The sequence below is a fragment of the Mchenga conophoros genome, linkage group LG16 (assembly GCF_057382185.1).
Source record: "Mchenga conophoros isolate Kocher_MC1m ecotype Shallow Benthic linkage group LG16, M_conophoros_male_GT1.1, whole genome shotgun sequence".
Lineage (NCBI taxonomy): Eukaryota > Metazoa > Chordata > Actinopteri > Cichliformes > Cichlidae > Mchenga > Mchenga conophoros.
This window is the reverse complement of record NC_140541.1, coordinates 23,312,703-23,332,449: the sequence shown is the minus strand read 5'-3', so window position 1 is coordinate 23,332,449 and position 19,747 is coordinate 23,312,703. Positions and strand designations below refer to the sequence as shown.

The window sequence follows — 19,747 nt, the reverse complement described above, 5'->3', positions numbered from 1 at the left end:
AAAATTACAAGCAGAAAATATTAAAGATGTCAGTCTCCACCTTTTTATTTAGAGGGATGTTGGTTGTGAATTTAATGTATCAAACAATTCATCAAATCAAGAAAAATCTGTGGAAAAAATGTTAGATGAGAAACTTACAAGTGACAACACCATGGCAAACAAAAATAAACTCATGTTGTTGGCTGCTTGTGTCTCGGGATCATCGGAGTACCTTTCACTGCCCTTGTATGACAGTTAAAGGAGGTTGATGCTGCAGACGTCATGGCGCTGACCTACCTTGTAGAGGCCAAAGAAGCCCAGGTCCCTCACAACAGTCAGGGCACTGACCCTTGGGCCAGTAGTGATCTCTCCAGCCACCTGCAGACGGATCTTAACAATCTCCAGAGGATTGGTGAAAATCACCTGGGAGCCTCCAGCCTGCAACGGGAAAAAAAATAAAATTAAACAAACAGCTGACTTGTGGCTTAAGAATGCTAGGATCAGGGTCTCTAAGTGGATTTTCAGTGGTGTGTGAGGCTGCACAAGTGAGGGGTGAATTCTGGGTGAAATGGTAATGATGTGTAAGCATTTCTTCCCCACAGGGATTCTAAAATCATCTCGGTAAACCTCTTGCACAAAGAATACTTTTTTTTTCCTCCTCCTAAATCTGATGTGATATTGTCAGAGCGTGGCCTTGACAGGAGGAGGAAAAAGCAAGCATTGATAGAAGAACAACCGGGGTCACAATAGAGCAGGAGAAGTCTCGGCTCATGGTTGGGAGGCTCTGACCCTGGCACCAGCCCTCTGCCCCCTCGCCTCCCCCGAGGCACCTCCTGTGGCAGGGTGAGTGGCCCAGCCTGGCCTCGGCCCGCACACTTCCCCAATTCACCCCTATTCCCAGGGGAGAGCGCTGAATCACCCAGACAGCTCAGAGTCCAGGAAAGCGATGCCCTAAAGGCACGGCACCCTCTGACTCAGGCACATTTATCACCCGCCCCACATCTAATCAGGCCTCAGGATGCCTGCTGGTGACATTCAGGGCAGGGGTCTTATCTGTAAACATCCGAGCAAAGGTCTAAAAAAAGCTCAGGCATATTTAGTCATCTTCAGAGTGGACGGGGAATATCCGCTTCTCTGAAGATTGATTCACTCGTCTGCTCCCTTTTATCTCCTTCAGTTCTGTCTGGTGGAAGCAATTATTTAACAAATTATCAGATTAAGCAGACTTCAAACTCTCATGAAGCAACACGAGAATATGGGGAAAGTCATAAAATACATTTCTATCAGGGTCCACAGATGGAATAACTTCTTCGCAGCAAGCATTGTAGTGGACACCATCCTCATCCTGTGCAAAGACCTGCACGGTGACTACGCCTCAGGTTCGTACCGCGTTGTCAAACTCAATCACAATGAGCTAGACCCCGCTTCATCCAGGGCCCTCCAGGGCCTCTTCCTTCAATTGCACCCTGACAGGGGTCACGACCCCGCAGACCTCAGCTCCTCTGAGTCCAACCTGCGGCCTCTGCTCCACAGCGCTCCTGCTTTATTTCAGCACAGCCGGCACAGAGGCATCTTTAATCCGATGATGCAATGACAAATTGCTACACAGAAAAAGGAATCACACCTGACCGCAGTCGCCATTTCAGACGATTCACAATCATAGTTTCTGTTTTGGGAAACTTCCGATGTGCTGACATTAGACGCTGAATTATAGCAACCTCTCTCACTTAATAAGAGTCACCATGGCAACAGTAAACACACTGGCAAATGAAGTCAGATTCAATTTAAAGCAAAAATCTGTAAATGAAATGAAATAAAACCACGATGCCTCCCTGTGTTTACAAATCCAAAACGGACACCTCACAAAGATCCAAACGCAGGTGAAAGACTTGTCTTTCAAAAACTTTAAACAAGCCGGGGCACCTTCTCCTTTAAATGGTGTGGTTACAACCAGAAACATACGCACAAAACATTACAACAAAACAGGAGTGTCATTTTTCTTCTGTGGGACTGTAAAAGTGCATCAAGCACTCTGCTTAGGTGCAAAGACAGGGTGACTATAGTCTACTCTTTTCATTACTCCACATCACCACATTAAAGAGGGAAACACTTCTTTCTGTACTATGTATTTATAATGTTCTGACCTGCAAAAAACTACTTACTCATCATGCAATAATATCTTACTTTTATGATTGTGGCATATGTATGTCTGTTCCTCTTAGACACATTGATCAGTCTGGATGAAACTCACTGTACAACCTGCCTAGGGTACCAGGATTATCAACATGTTTATAGCTTTTGGGAATAATTATATCCTAATAATTTGTTTAGATTATGCACAGTAGCTGATCTATGAGAAGTGTGCATTGTTTGTAAATACATTTTGCTCAATTTGTAGTGCAGTGGCACTTTGGGGCCACTGGAAAGTGCTGTCATCCATGTTTGTTAATAAGTGTTCATCAAACAGTGATAGTAATAGTGTCTGATTGATTACCTCGTCTTAAACGTATGTGTATATTATCATTTCTTTTGTGTTTCTGATGAATGGATGGACTATATACACTCATGTAGTGAAGATAAAAAGAATAGCAGTAAGTGAAACTTAACATACGTGTCTGTTTAAATACATGATTGAAGTGAACAAGTGCTGCAGGCCTCGTTAGTAACAATAAAGATATATACTTTTTATATATTTGTACTTTTAACTGACCTCTCTGGATGGTGATGCAGGATGTGGACTTGTAGAATGTTTTGATACTCTTATTTTAATTGGCTTTACACAAGTATTTTATTTTGAAAGATATTTGTGTTTTCCTACCTGACAGCTATGGATGGTCATGATTTACAAATATTTAAATGGTCATTAAGCTAAAAACTGAACTAGAATGGCAAAAGCCTGGCACAGCAAGGCAGTACATGAAGAATACTGAAAGCATTATGCGCCTGAAATGCTCATCCTTACTACCGACAGGTAAGATTAATATTGTGGTAGTCCTAGATTTCATTCAGCTGCCTCCACATTCAGTCTCTCTGACATGCCGACCTCAACTTGCAACAAATAAGAGATCTGGTTCCCGTGTTACTATGCAGAGCAGAACCAGCTCCCCCATCTTGGGCTTCCCAGCTGCAGCTGGTGGAGCTGGATCCATCCACTGGAGATATTTTAGAGACTCACTGGAGATGCAGCTAAATGACACTGAGGGCAGACATGATGGAGGGATGTTTAAAAAAAACCCAACGTACTTACATATAACACCAGTAAAGTAAAGTTGAATACCTCATCCGCACGGCATATAATGATCGTTTCATGCATGTTAAATACATTTCTCACCCTTCACATATGTTAAAACAAAAATTAAAACACTAAAAGAGCAGTATCAGTTTAGCTTTGGATCTGAAATACTTACACATTTAATTTCTGTACTTACTTATGAACCCAAGACTACAAAACGCACATAATCACTGCACTATTTTTTTTTTTACTCATGGATACATCGCTTATCTTTAAGGTGTCCCTTCACTCGGTTTTGAGTTCATCTACAGAGTGAATTTGAATGATGATCGCCTCAGTAATGCTTACACATCCACCAGCCAGAATCTCTGCAGGAAGAGGGATGGTATCATCCTGGTTGGTGAACTTGTCTCTGACAAAATCGTTCACCTGAAGAAAAAATAAAGGAAAGGAGACACAAAGAAGAAGAAGAAGAAGTCAGATGAGACACAATCGCAGTCTTGATGGCAGGGCATTAATGTTAACTTGTGGTTGCAGTCGCATCTTGATTGCAAAGTGTGTCTCTTCTTCTTTGCATGTTTTTTTCCATTCACAATGAATCGTTCAGAACAACTTTTTGAGCACTCTAAGCTATGCAGTGGAATGACTTGCCGTGAGTTTGATAGCTTTCTCCGGGGCAACGCCAATGAGCTGCGGGAGGAGACCTGCAAAATATTATTCATAGATACCATTAGAATACCTGACAGAGAGAGAGAGAAAGAGAGACAGTCTGGCTGGAAATGAATGCACTTTTTTTTTTTGTATCTTTGCTGAATGAATACATCCACTGACAGCTAGAACAATATAAGCTGCGGGGTTCTTGTGCGTGTAAAACAAACCCATAAATATTTACAGATGGTGCCTGATACAGCTGATGCACCAGCATACAAAGGTCCCACTGAAATTGAACAAAAGTCCCCAAAAATATGACACGGCTGCTCCATATGGGATCAGCATCGCGGAGACTTGATCCTGCTGTTAGCGGGGAACAGAGAGAGCTGTGTGGTCACGTACAAGATCGAGGGGGGAGGCTGGGTGCTACAGTGGCGATAACTGCCATACTGTTTCACCGTCTGTCCTTCATCAGGCCAGATAAACTTCTGAAGGAGCTGCTGAGTGACTGCTGCTGGTGTGCAGCCAGAAAACAGCCGAGCGTGTCTGTCTCTGAGTCAATCACCCTCTTATCATGTGCAAGAGATGAGGAAGGAGGGCAGGGGGACGCAGATCAGAGCAACAAAGCGCTGCAGCGGTAGAGGCAGCAGTAGATGGCAGTCTTGACTTCCCTCATATGAAAGAAGTGTTGTATATCACAAGCCTTCAGCACCATTATCACCACTCAGGCAGAGGCAGATCAGACACCGCTGCTGCTGTTGCTACATGAATACTGCTGGTCATTCTCCTCGGGCAACTCTCCCAGGAGATAATGAAAACGTGACCCCTGGGTGTTGCTTTATTCACTGCTGAACAGGGAGGGCAAAGGTTTCTGGTATCAATTAGCGAACCATGCTCCCGATATTAGCGCGCTGGCGAATGTTGATGCTTTCCCATCAGATGGTTTGTTTTGCACGACACCCACATGTTGGCTTGCACAGAGATTTCAGGTCTTTTCATTTACTGAAAAAAATAAATCTGTAAATGATTACCTCTGTAAAAGCCGAAGAAGCCCTCGTAACGGAGCACTTTCTTTGCGCAGTCGAAGCTGTTCTTGTACATCAGCTCTCCTACAAAGGAGCCGGTGGAGCGCTGGTTCTGCATGCGCGTCTTCACCAGGTCAATAGGGTACACAGCCGTAGCGCCGGCAGCTACAAACATTAAAAAAAATAAATAAATAAATAAAAAAAACACACAATGAACTAGTTTTGGGGGGGTTTCTGCTATTTTGGAAAGATTTTTTTTGAGCATCTAAACAATTCAGAAACCAAATTCACATTTTACTTGTGGCAAATGTGACAAAAAGAGCTGCAGTTTGTTTTCTGATTTGTGCAACTGGCAGACAAGAAAACCCAAAATGACAAAGAAACCCCCCCTTTTTTCAGTCTAGACAAGCTAGTAAATGTTTGATCTTTGTGCTTCTAACAATGAATTACTATTACTTTTTAATTTTTTTTTAACTCAATTAATAACCTGTTGATATTGGACAGCCCTTGGGAAGCCCTCTAATGCATACAAGCCATCACTTTATTTATCTAGAGTCCTACACAACTGAGATGTACAGCAATAATTCTGCAGCTACATTTGGGGATGGTTTACCACTTCAAAGAAATCATCATAAAGCTTAGAGTAGGAAGTCCTGCAAAGTGGACGACTGGGTGAAAAATACAAGATGAAATCAAGTTTAATGAGAAGGATTTGTGGAAAAGTAAGGAGAGAAGAGTGTTGAAGCTTTTATGTTCTCTGTTATTTCAAAAGAATGCACCTTCGAGCCTTTATTGTTATTGTAAATAACTGTTAAAAATCGCGGTTTGGCGGGTGTGAACTTTCTCAACTCCTGAAGGGAAGCTTGCCAGAAAAAGTTTGAGCAACACTGCACTAAACTGTTGTTATCAGTTACACTCGCCATGTCTTGTTTGGCATCAAGGCCTGCTGTAATGATGATTCCCAAACGTGCAAACAGAGAAAGCAGCACAGTGCGTGAGAAACAGCTCATTCCTGGTGGTTTCTCTGTATGCCTCATGACTTACAGTATATCTCTCTCTGACCTGGCCTGAATTGGCTTCTGCTGAATGATGACTGAAAACTCTTTGCGTATTTAAGGAGAACAAGTGCACACACACACATACAAAGGCCGTGTTCCTATCTGAGGGGCAGTTATGTCAGAAGTTCCTTGTATCAGTTCCCCCCAGCGTAATTAGAGAGGGAGATTCCAGGGAGTGCGGTTCCGGAAGATTTGTGTCATTCCAAAGCTTCGACTCCAACGACAGCCTGGAGCCACGGTGGCACGGCAGCACAATGCCGGAGCCTCACATCACAGCCCTTCTCCCTGCAGGACAATGGTCGGCCCCGGGGCCTCGGCGCGGCAGCCAGCCGGCTAAGGTTACCGCTCGGGCGGGCCGGGGGCTCCGCCGCAGACATGTCACTCACCTCCAGCGATTGAGCCCAGAGAAAACCTGTAGGCAGACTCCGCAGCCTGGAGCCAGATGGGCCGAGACGTTTCGTGAGCGTGCTGTATAGGAGAAAAAGACACCAGCGGTCAAATGAATCTGGAGAAAGACAGGAGGGGGGATCAGACACTAAACATGAATCGGCTGGCTATTAAACTATAGCGAACCAGATACATTGTGGAAAGAAAAATGCTATAGAGTACTCAACGGCGGAGGAAGGCGATGGAATGCAGACATGTCACATAATGTCTGATTCATCATCAGCCTGTATTAAATGTCACAGACAGACTAGCTCTGGATACAGTAAATGACTGTGTGAACCTGCGGCTGAGTTTTCCACGCATGCGACATGTGGGAGGCTAAAAGCTAAAAATGTCTTCTTTTATTTTTATAACAAAGCATAATTTCTCCCTTATCCACTTGATCTCAGGATTGGTGTTTGATGTTGAAAGCAAATGCCTTTGTTTACACTGGGAACTGATTAGCCTCACAACCCTTTTCCATGTCCAGATAAGAATCTACATGAATATTACACAGTCCGAGCGAGACATCGTCAAATGTGTGTGCAAGTCGATGTATTTAGCAACTTCTCCTGCCACCAGATGAGCAGGGAGTGGAGAAGATCTTTTTTTTTTTCCCTCTTCCCAGATGCTTCCACCCAGAGTTGCATGCTAACAAGATCGAGGTCTTGATCAAAGGGTTTAAACAATTAGCCTACTTCCACAGAAGGGCAAGGCTGAGAATTGCAGCATCCCCCCCAAAGGAATCAAATTCCAGACCTCTGAGCACGAGTCCCAGGAGTGGCCTGAAAGCTCTGACCACAGCCTGATATAGAGCCGTGTTATCCGGTGGAGGCAGGAACTATTTTGTTCTGCCACATCCACCTTGACTCCCACTCCCCTCCTGCCATTAGCAGACTTTGCTAAAGGCTCCTAAAACTTCTCAAGCCCCACACTGATAAAAGCCTCTTATTAGCGTCTCAGATGTGTGATTGCAGCTGATGTGTATGTACAGCCATACTGAATAAAATAGGCAGTGCCTTTCATGGAGAGGCGCAACGCAACAATCCATTCCTCCTCTTTGACTATAATTGGAGTACTTTTATCTGGGAGTTAAAGAAATGCACTTCACAAGGGAAGAAAAACATGGGCACTCTGCTAATTCAGCGACTGAACAGTCTTCCTTTTTCTCGCTTCTTTCTGAGAAGGAAGCAGGGCGAAGAAGTGGGAAAGGCTTTGATGAAAGGCAGGAGGATGTGAGGTGTATTAGAGGAGTCACTCAGGCTACCTGTCTGTGGCTCTCTGCTAGGTGGTATGGCATGTCTCCTTCCTCCAGCGGGGCAACTCTCTCGATATCTGCGTGGTTCAGCCGCCTTGAGGGGGAGAGAGAAAGGGATTTAGTCCAGGAAAAAGCAGAAAGCCGTGCATCTACTCTGAGCGGCAGCCAGTGATGTAAGATTTTCCACAGACCTTTTACTGCCATATAACTTAAAGTTCCTGCTACTCGAGCTTATACACACAACAGACAAACAAAGCTGGAAGGGGCCCAATGAGTAAATGAAAGTGTTTTGTTACTAAATGCTGGAGATCCAAGTATCCCCCGCTGGTCTGATGCATCATAAAGACTGCATTCATGTTTTATGTGTGTCTTGTTAATCAGCCACTGGAGCAACCATTGTTAAACAGAATGAGCAATAACTTTATCTTTACGACCAATAAACAGATGTTTATAACATATTCATTCCATTCGTGTCGGCTTAGAATAAAAACACGAGCTTGTGTAAATGTAAATTTGAGGGAATAGCAGGAGAAGCTACCTGGGCGACTGCATTAATGACAGTGGAAAAGAACATTTCTGCACTTCTTTGGACTCCACCTCGAGTTTGGTTCGTTCCATTTCATGTATTCCTCACATATATGCAGGTCGGACTTTGGCAATTTAGGAAAGCATTAGTCTGCTAGAAATCCAAACTACATTTAAAAAAATGACACAGTCAAAAACCACCCAAGTTAATCCAGGAGCTGGAATAATTATTTCCCCATTTATACACATAAACACTACAGAAAAAAAATAAAATATTAAGAAAGTTTGTCCAAGTTTCTTTTTGTACCCTTTTAATGAGAACATATTCATAATTTAGTTACAAATTTAAATGCCGCACTATGTACAAGAGCACTTTTTCAGCTTGTCCAACATGAACAGGTACAAATAAAAGAAACATTGTATATTACAGTACAAATATTCACTATTAGACATCTGTTTATTAGCATGTGTACTACTTTTTCAGTAAATCTTCATGAATAATTATAAAACACTTATTAATGCTTCATATACATGAAAACATTCTTCAATTTGTAGGTCATTAACTAAAGGTTTTCCATCAATATCCTCCTAGTGTTTTTCTTTATAATGTATGTTTTACTCAGGAGTCGGGACGGTCATTCTTCTTTAATAACACTTATTAAATACAGTCAAATGCAGTGGTTGCTGTTATAATAACGTCCCCCCACAGACCCGAGAACCGGGTCATTGCACTGTAATGTGTTCAGTATGGAACTGGACCAGGTTACCATTTACTCTTTCCCATTAGATTCACTTCACCATTTATCAGTTATGGTTAGTAAACTGTCTCAACTGCTTATCTATAAATATAAGCTTTTAATTTCAACCACTCCTTCCATTATGTTTAGCTAACTAGTTTTTTCTTAATATGCTCATGTTTGCTCAATAAATTCAACCTAATTACACCTTTAGTCAAGAATTTCCTAGTTTTTAAATCTAAATTTTCGATAGGTCTTTCCTTTGATTATCTATTATGCAGTGAGCGGACAACACTTTTAGTGGGGTGTACAACTTTTTTCCCTACGTACTTGTTTATTTACCGATTTTTATCATTTACGCAATCCTGTTTTTATTTAAAAATAACTTTTCTGCACAAACCTATGGAAGCTTCCATACAAACCTGTCCAGGTCAATCAGTTCTTTAATTAACTGTATTTTCTTGCTTTTTTTGTAGTTGTTTTTTTTTAAATGAGTTGAGCCTTTAGTTACTGTGAAAGTACTACTAGCGCTATTATTTGAGCATCACTGGTGTAACGTAATACAACTAAACTAGGGTTCATATTTTTTTTTAATAAATCTATATTAAGTGAACTTATAAAGCAGTTGAGTTATTGAGAGGTAATCTCTTAATGGCCTGCTAATTGCAAAATGTTTGAAATACAGATTTCACATAAGCATGGAAATAAGCTAATGGTAAATACAAGCACCTTATTATAAACTGTTGTCCAGTAAAGTCTTGTTACTCTTTAGTGTAAACGTGTTGTAGCCTGAAATATGTTCACTGACCAATAAACCAACTCCACAGGTGACAACAGAATAACTGGAGATCTTACCCAGAGTGAGAGTGGAGACCAACGAGCTGATACAGGATGTCAATTTCCATCGGAGTGATTTGACCAAACTTATTTGCAGCATGAACAAACTCCTCTACAATTTAACAAAGACAGGAGACGATGCAGTCACACAAACTGGATTTCAAACATCAGACATGAGGCCGAGAGGATAAAAACATTAGTTATTTTCTACTGGAGGTTTGTGTTATATAGTATTTGCAAATAATGGTCCTTGTATTTTTTTCTTTATGTGGCTCTTTGTTGCAGAAATTTTTTTAAAACCATTAAAACCAGTCCTGTGTGTGCTTTACTTCTTCCTCGACTACCACTAACTGAACCACTCTCAGCAGCACCCTGCACGGCTCTGCTATATGGGATTTATATTCACTTCTTTACTGCTGCCTGCTGAGAAACTCCATTGCCATCAGGTGGTCGTTCTAAAAGGAAACCTAATGGTAGTTGTTGAGAGAGGGGAAAGAGTTTGTTATTCACTTCCTCCACACCTTTAGTTACAAGTATGCTCGAGGTGTACAATGATATACTTTTCGGTGAAGGACAGCAGACATGCAAGTGCTCGCTTTAAACTTAATGATATTTGACATGCTCGGCAACAAATAACAATAATTATTTGCAAATACTGTTTGCTCAAAGTCTTTTCTACAAGGCGAAATACCAATGAAGAGGAAGCAGAAGTCTAAAGTTTGCATCTGAATGGGAAACACAACTGGGAACAAATGTGACTGACAGAACGACTATCAGTTACTCAGGTATACATGTGTGGGGAGGGGAGGGGATGATCTGATTACCAGATTGAAAATGTTCATTTACCTTAGTAATTTAGTGCTACAGTAAATGTTTCCTGAGTGTTCACTCACACCACTCTGTCAAGAAAGTTAAAATATGATCGAACATCTCACATCACATTTACGATGCAGACGTGATTATTTCGGGAGACGCTCGGCAGTACCTTTGGTGACGAGAGTGTCTTTGTGCGTGCCCGCCACCGTGCTGTAAATCTTGCGGATCAGCTCCATGTTGTTGAGGAGAGCATTGAAGGCATTGAAGTAGGAGAAGCTCACCATGTGGGAGGTGCTCCCTCCCGCAGCCTACAGCAAGACCAAAAGCCTGTCAGACCTACTGGATAGGAGGGACTACGGATGGATCTTATTATGTTCCTTCAAATCTTCCTTAACCAGCTAAATGACAGCAGCTCAGTAAGACATAAATCACTAACACAGATGCTAACTGTGAATTCTTGTGTCACTGTTTAAAAAAGGAAAATGTAATAACTCAACTGAAACCAGATTCTCCTCGACAAACGGAGTCAGCATGTGGTGCCTGATGGTGGCCATGATGTCACTGAAGTCCAAGGCAGTGATGGTGCCGCTTTTGCTCTTGTCTTTTTGTGCAAATGCCTGGCGGGCGTGCTCAAGCTGCAGCTCCTGTAGCACACACAGACACACAAGGTTAAGATGCTAAAAAGGAAAAAAAAAAAAAAGCAGAGTGCGTTCCCAGAACCTTGGAAGAAGAAAGTACAATAATATCAGTGTTAAACAGATGTGAAAGTCATGAGATGTGACCGTGTTAGACAGATTTTCTTTTTTGTTAATAGCAGTCGTTTCTCCAGAGACTAATGAAAACCACGTCCCGGGTAGTCTGATCCCGCATTCGAGCTGAGCGGCTGCCGAGGCGGCTGGCAGGTGTGTCCGCAACAAGATGATTCAATATGACAACCGTGCAATCAGAAGGGGATGCAGGGGAGGCTGACCCCGGGTCAGTGTCTGCTGTCAAAGCTCATCGCGTATAACCAGAGGACTGTGGAGGAACTCCAACACCGAGGTGCTTCTTCATCCTCATATTCTTGCTCTGATAACCTAATCAGTGGATTTATTCTCACAATGTTTGCTGATTAGAATGCTCAAAACTGGTCATGATACTCATTACACAGACATGTACTTTTTTTAGACTTACAAACACTCTGTGAACTCACTGAAGTTTCACATTCCTGTGAAAGAGCCCTAACTTTCAATAACAATCGGATCTACTTGCATCAATTTCAAGTAACGCTTAGAAGAAATGTAATGTGCTCGGACATGACAGAAAACAAGACAATAAAAATGATACATATAGATGAAATTCCGCACGCAGAGGAGTGTTTGGTGTAGTGGTGGGAAGCTCCAGTCAAGTATGATAAACCACAAAGCGCTCTGAGAGATCCCACACTGAAGTGGAGACAGAGTGCAGCCTGCATAACTCTTGGACCACCCAGCTTCTGCCTCAGACCACAGCCCTTGACTCTGAACCAGGTCGCTGCACTAGCCCCGCTCCCGCTTTTTCTTTTTGACAACACACACACACACACACACACACACACACACACCGAGCAATAATCAATCAAGAAAAATAGCAATTTTTGGGCATTGTTTGACAGTTTAACAGTGAAGCGAAGTTAGGAAGGAGAGAGAAAGCAAGGGAGGACACATAGCAAAGGGCTGCAGACTGGATTGAAACCTGGGCCACTGCATGTCAGCTGCAACTGAATGGGCGCCTGCTCAACAAGTGGGCTAAACTGATGCCCAACTTTAACTGTCTTAATGGCACAACAGGCTCCCTCAAACCCCCAGAACTACTGATTACACTCCCCTCCCTTTTAGTTATGCCAACTATATGCATGGCATATAGTCCAATTTGACCCCAAGTGGGATGAAATCCCCACAGGAGAAACGACTTCATGTTTTCTGATGCTATTGAAGCACTTTTGGCTGCTTTTCTGTACAAACTGTTTACTTTAAATACAGAAGATACTAAATTAACCTCCTAAGACCCGAACTCTTCCACGGCATGCATTTTTAATTTCTCTTTGATATTTGGTCACATTGGGGCCCAATTACCAGATTTTTTTTTTAACCTTATTTTTGTTTTTAAGAAAAATAAGAGCCACATATGAGGATATTCGTTTAAAGTTTTGATAGAACAGCAGCAGTATAATGTCCTCGTAAGTGGATATCAGGCCCATGTAGAGCAAAATTGAGTATTTCGGTCTAAATAACCCAAAATGTGATGTCCACATATGTGGACGACAGGTCCTAGGAGGTTAATCAGATTTAGATGAGAAAGTTGGATTATGTTCATTAAGTATTATCTTTAAAGACTTTTGCACTTATTTAGAGGGGACATGTTCTTAAATTAAAAAAAAAAGTCATGAAAAGAGCGTGAGATGTATATTTTACACTTTTTGGAATAGTGACGTTGTTGTGTGTTTTTTAAAAACCTTTTGATAGATACTACTTTTTAGACTAAGCAAAAGAAAAGTGGCTCCTCTGAACACAGATGTACACATGTAGATAGTGCAGGGGTCACTTCTGTTTCACTGGAAGATGCATCAACGCGGCCGCCATGTTTGACAGGGAATGCAGTTTTCCATAATATATATTGTATATATGTCTACAGAGGTCACAGGTCATCATTAGTTTTCAACTTTGTTTCAGTCCACCATTCCATATTTATAATATTATTGTTATAATATTAATAATATTATTTGTTTCCATAACAAAATACTGGCAATACTGGTTTCCATCCATTCATCCAAAGTTGACTAAGCATCAATTGCTTAGTCAACTTTGAGTCACATGGGGGCTGAAGCCTATCCTAGACGATATCTCATGTGATCCTGGGAGAAATCGCGCGCTTGCACTTTCACATCTACAGCCAATAAACAATTCGCCTAACGTGCATGTTTTTGGACTGGAAGTCAAAGCCAGATTACCCAGAGAGAACCCACACAGTCACAGGGAGAACGTGCAAAGCCAGGCAGCAGGTTCAAACCCCAAACCTTCTTGGTGTGAGATGAGAAACTACCACCCACTGCTCCACCATACTGCTTAACTTTTGGCAGGAATTTAACCAATCTGCTTGTCGGTAATATTCTGCCAAAAAAAGTTTGTGAAAATTAAAAATTGATCTAACAAATCTCGTCATTACAAAGACAGAACTGTGAACGTCAGACATGTAATGAAAGCTGCAGAAGAACACCAACAGAGTTAGAGCCAATTTAAATGACAGAAGGTAGTATTAAGTCAGCCTAAAAAGAAGGACCAGTCTACCAACTGAGATATGAAATGAACCACCCCACCGCCCCACCCCTCCGAGCAAGATAGCAGTAGAGGAGATACAAATTTCACAAGCCTAGATGCAGCTTCTGTTATCTGGCTTCTGTAGACGTAACATACACAGCACAGATTAAACAAATGAACTTATTTCCAAAATGTAAAATCATTCCTTTAATTTTAAAAATGGACCGATGCTCATCTGTGAAATTTAGCTCATTCCTTTAACACGCTGCACATCAGTTTTGACATAAAGCGCCAAGATAAAAATACATACCTGCAGAAATTGGGTGAACTCTGTGTAGCTGAGGTTCTTGTTCCTTTCATGGCCAAAGTGTAGCCTGATGAACTCACAGTCCCAGTTAAAGGGAATGTGGTGATGGACTGTAGTCTGGCTGAAGATGTCACGTACATTCTCTGGAAGAGAGAGGCCCGAGTGAGCAGTAACAAAAGACAGAAGGAAAAACCTGCAAGATGAAGCTGTAATGTCCATCTCGCGTGCTCATTCCCTTTGCAGAGAACCCAGTTAAAGGAGATGAAAGAGTCAGTTTGGATGGCGAATCTGAAGAGGCTGTTACATTTTGAGGGTCGTGAGTCCTTCCAGGAAATTTTCTGTATAAGCTCTACTCTCAATTCCAGAGCACGACAGCAGCTTCTTTGTAAGACTCTCTCGGTTTATGACAGACTAGATTCATGTCGAATGGAGCTGGGTATAATGTGATGTTTCACACAGCTCATTGCAGCACTGCCCAGAGACGAGACCTTAAAAAGGTCTCACTGCTAGCATATTTAATACTCTAAAGAAGAAGCCCCCAAAAGCTCCGATACTCCCATATTTATTGACTATACATGCTTACACACAAAAAAAGAACTTCTACAGTGTTTAATCATCCCCACCCCAGTAGTTTCTTAGTGTTTTTCATCATTATGTCATCAATGTTTTCTTTCAACAAGAAGCACTTTAAATTCCTTTTAATTATCTACATCAGGTCTACATCTTAAGTCAGACGTAGGTATAATAACATTATCCAGTTTAAATTATCCTCTGTGCTGAAACACTGACATTAACTACCATGCACATACCAAATGAGATGTTCCCTGTACCAGTCTTGTCAAACAGCTGAAAGGCAACTATGAACAGGGCATCGGGGGCACATAGAACTGCCTCAAAGGCCAGAAACTCCTGGAAAGAGATCAGTCTGTTTGGAGAAGAAAGAAAAAAATGAATGATGAAACATATATGGATCTTCAATATCAGTGTCCAGGACACGGACTGACGTTGAGGACAAGGCACAAAAAGCATTAAAGGTATACGTTTTATAGCCAAGCTTCAGTTTTCATTCTTAGCAACAACACAAACTAGCCAATGAAATAATGTTACTAACACTGGTTATACATTGATATATATACACGCATATCTATCTATCTATCTATCTATCTATCTATCTATCTATCCATCCATCCATCCTTTATTTATCAGTGAAGAAAAGAAAACGTTTGACAGGTTGTTGATGTACTAAAATAAATATCTGTTTATAGCAAAAAACAAAAACAAAAGATAAAAGATCTAAGCATAACAAACTCTTCATGGCAACCTTCATCGCACGACTTGTTCTTACTCACCCATCCTTGGTGGTGTCAGCCACTCCGGCTATCAGCTCCACAGTTTTGGGATTGTGTTGAGGCTGTGTATGCAGACCCAGGTAATGCTGCACAAAGTCCTTGGGGGTCATGTAATGCTCTCCATCCTGCACCACGTTGGCATACTGCAAAGAAGAAACAGACAAGCTATAAACAAGACTCAGTGTGGATCCATATGTGCATTTAATCGGAGAACCAGTAAGGCTGAAATTTTACTGTGTGCATAAAAAGAGGAAGATGTGGACATATCCCTTGTCTCTGTAACAATACGATGCATCCCGCTTCCTTTAACAGCATAAAGGAATCTAAGTTTATCGGCCCTATAGAGCATTTTAAGCATATATATAAAGCTTTGCCATAATGACAGGCAGCATTGAAAAAGCATCTCTGAGCTTTGTCATCTCTTGACTTCATTCTAACCATGAATCTCATTCTCGTACAAAAGACATGTTGCTACACACATAACAGACAATGATGCATGCTGTGCCACTGAAATTGCAAAGAAAAAAAAAGAAAAAGAAAAAAAGAAGTGTTATTGTGTGAGAGGAACACTGTATTACAATGATTTACCCCTTACTCATTCAGAGCAACGCTGCTGACAGCCCCTCTCTTTTTCAGGAACACCCTGTTCCCACTCACACACTTGCACACATTCAAACCTGGAAGCTGCAATACAATCTGCTGGCCGCTGAGCAGCTCCAGTGGCCTCCGTGTGAGAGGTTCAAGGCCTTTCTCAGGGGCTCCTCAGGGATGGGAAAATGTTTGTTTCACTCATCTCACCAGTGAGGGACTTGAACAGGCCCGCTTATCCAAAGTCTTAAGTTAGCAGGATACATTTTTCTATGATGTTCTATGTTGTTTTATCCTGTACAGTGGTGTGAAACGTGCTGTGCCACAGTATACTATGTAGAGATTTATTTGAGCGTGAACATCTATGGATGCCTTGTGTTTTGGGGGTATATGGTGTTACAGGGCTAAACACAAGTCTAATGAGGACGGTTGCTTTGGTATTCCGGTCTCGAGGTAATACTACTGGGGAGCCGATGTGAGAGGCCTTGCTTGTTGGAAGTAATAAAGATATGTCCCACTGTGGGTACTCCGTGAGACCTCAGCTGTTAAAAAGATACCCCTTTCCTATCTGTTGTTCTTCAGTTTTGCAGTCAGAGACAAATTAGCTCAACAAAACGTTGTTTAAAGTCCCCACAAATACCAACTCAGACAAAAGTAGCCTACAAGGCTTCTAGTATCTCCTTACATGCCCCAGTATGGCATAACCATCCTTTTAAACCTAGTCAGCTGAATGGGGCATGTTCAGCCTGGAGAGCAAAAGATACTGCAACTCTGACAGTTTGCATCCTTCCAAATTTACATTATTTTTTCATTACCTTCAAATTAGACACACTTAATGTCTAAGTTTGGGCAGCAGTTTGTTAACAGAGTTTTGGGAAGAAGCAATATCCCTTATTCATAGGTGTTCCAACACCACATGGTAGTTTGATTTAGTACAAGGTGATGCATAGCCTGTATTACTCCAAAACCAAAGTGAACCTCATCTTTCCATCAGTATCCTCTCCATGCAACAGTGCCTCTCACCAACTTTCTCCAGAGAAACGACAACTCGGACGCTCCATAGAAATTCCAGAGCTTCCACCTGACATGCAGATTGAAACTCTAGGAATGATGACTGGCAAGAACCTATAGCGGCAAAGATTGAAAAACTGTCCAACATTTTAAAAATAAAAAAAATTAAGTGGTGTAAATCCTTGCTGTTTCATGATATGCAATTCTAACCTCCAAATCTACTTGCAGTTAATAAAATGCATATAACAGAGCCTTGTGTTGCAAATGTGTTTTACTCCACTCTGCTGACGCAAAGCATGCAATACAGTGCCGTGCTGAACGGGAGATCTGGGTCACGCTCTAAGACATAAGGTCATTTTTAGAGCCCGGGTTGGTTTTCAAGTTGGAGCAGAGATAGCTCTGGGAACACAAGCACCACATGAACTGGCAACAGAAAGGCCACACTCATGGGCCCGAGCCAAGCTCAGACAGAGAGAGTACGACATGAACCCAGCTGAGAGTGTGGGAGGAGACCCCCATGCCAAGTGTTTTCAGGACAATTCAACGCAGTCTGCTGAATTAATCTTTTTAAGTGAAAATATTAATTCCGAGCAATTTATTGCCACATTTCTCCATCACATGATTGTGTATCTATTCACCCGCGCAGTAGGCCTCAAGTAGTTCTTAATCAAATTATACAGGCAGTCAGAATGAGCTTCCACTAATTAACTCTTCCACCTGAATATGCAACACAAATTACACAGCCCTGTTCTAGCAGAGTGAAGAGATGTTCAGGGACCATAAGGTGACTTAAGAAGTTGACACTCCAAACAAGACCTGGTGGGGGTAAACAAACTAACACCCTAATGCTGGGAATTGGTTGTCTCGGAAGAACGAAGAGGAATTCTTTAAGTTTTAAAGATAAAAAAATAAAATAAAAAGCACACACACTCTGCACATGCAGAAAGTTAAAGCCAAGGACGAATCTCTGTAGTAGCTGATCCATAATTAGTCAGAGTATTTATGTGACCTTTACAGAGCTACGTGTCCCTGTGGACGCCACACAAACTACTCACTCACTGCACCAGTAGGCTTTTAATGTATTTGTTTGATTTCATATGAGTTAGTATTAGAAACAGTTTTAATCCTGGAGCAAGCCTTACCTTCAGAAAAACAGTCTTCAAGTCTTGGGGGTCTGCCCTTTTGGTTGCTTGCACCTGTAACACACAAGTTGGAATTTGTTATGAAAAGCAGTTGAAAAACTGACCATACCACGTTAATGCCTGTAGTTTTTGGAGCTCCAGCAGGCAACTCTACCATCAATAAAGCTGAAGTTCAGTCTGTCACAGTTTAGCTTTGATTTTCCCCCCTTTTTACGCATCGATCGCAGGCTACTAACAGCAACAGCCTGGCACTGCATATGGAAGTAGCCGTGCTGCGATCCTTTCAGACAGCAAAATCCCATCAAATCTCCCAGAATCAGAAAAAAGCAGCAGAGAAAAAGAAATTACAGCTGTCTCTGCGAGGCCGGGAGAGATGCGCCTGTGTAAAGATGTAGAGCTTAAATAAAAGGGGGGGAGGACACCGCTGCGTTTCAGACTGAGGATTTGAACCCAAGCGTCCGCGCAGACGAGCCGTCCTCGGCATCCGACAGCGCAAAGCTCGCGGCCGTTTTATTGCCTTTAAAAATTATTATCTGATAAGAAATATTGACGGAGTCACCTTGACCGCCATGCTGGATGTGACGTCAGCCGCAGTGGACTAGCGCAGGCGCTGGGCATCGGGATGACAGCGGAGGTCCGAGACAGCGCACTATTTTTAGCCAGATTGTTGTCCTTGCTGTGAACAAGGCGCAGCTGAGATGGACGCTCCGGACAGAGACACTTGGTCAGCAGATGTGTTACAGCATTTCCGGTCTGCACGGGGTCAAGTGAGGACACGCTGTACTGTGTGGTAGCCCTGCTCATAACAAACAGCAGGACAGAGAGGTGAAAAGAACAAATGTGGATAAAGTCTCTAAACCGGGAGAGAATATCTTAATTTTTAAAAAATGCGTTATTTATTTAATTATATCGTGAAAAATCATATCGTAAAATGAAAAATTCCCATAAGAATTTTCCACAGTTCATATTCTTATAATAGTTTACTCGGTTTAGGACAATATAAAATAAAGAGAGAGAATCATTTTGGCGAAAGTGATCATATATGCTTAAAACCTCCACGTAAAAATACAGTTTCAGACATCAACTATCATATTTGTGTGTAGCCATGGTAAAATAAATAAAAATAAATAAAAATTACACCCCACGTCAATTCTAAGGTTTTATATGTCAGGACAATAAAACATATTCAAAGCCAGGACTTACATTTAAGTAAATGTATCCTTATCAGTCTCTCACATCACTGAAGAACATTGCTTCAGTTCACTGTTTTTATGCACAGCTCTCTTAGATCCCACCACAGCTTTTCAGTCAGGTTGGGATCTGGTATCTGGGCCATTGCAGCACTATGACTCTTTTTCAGTCATTCTGTTGTAAATTTTCTACTTTGACCATTGGATCGTTGTCCTGGTGGATGATCCAGTTTTGTCCGAGCTTTACCTGCCAAACACGTAGCCTCGCCTTTGACTCTAGAATACTTTAGTGCACATAGGTGGTCTCAGTGACTGCTCTATAGGTCCTCTGGCTGCAAAAT

General features: G+C 41.9%; 1 protein-coding gene across 3 annotated transcripts in view; it reads right to left on the bottom strand.

Annotated features, from left to right (window-relative positions):
- LOC146556808 (electrogenic aspartate/glutamate antiporter SLC25A12, mitochondrial-like) overlaps positions 1-18,926 on the bottom strand; it is a 23,268-nt gene extending 4,342 nt beyond the window's left edge. The window contains exons 1-14 of one of the 3 annotated variants that reach the window (XM_085249202.1): positions 18,776-18,926; positions 18,217-18,270; positions 15,476-15,618; positions 14,936-15,051; positions 14,130-14,269; positions 11,042-11,188; positions 10,714-10,852; positions 9,747-9,840; positions 7,639-7,723; positions 6,332-6,413; positions 4,894-5,052; positions 3,863-3,915; positions 3,560-3,640; positions 277-417 (exon numbers count right to left, since the gene is read on the bottom strand). In XM_085249202.1, coding sequence (XP_085105328.1) covers positions 277-417; positions 3,560-3,640; positions 3,863-3,915; positions 4,894-5,052; positions 6,332-6,413; positions 7,639-7,723; positions 9,747-9,840; positions 10,714-10,852; positions 11,042-11,188; positions 14,130-14,269; positions 14,936-15,051; positions 15,476-15,618; positions 18,217-18,270; positions 18,776-18,787 — 1,446 coding nt within the window. In that variant the 5' untranslated portion in view covers positions 18,788-18,926. The other 2 variants (XM_085249204.1, XM_085249203.1) reach the window with 2 other exon arrangements.
- Positions 18,927-19,747: the final 821 nt, after the last annotated feature.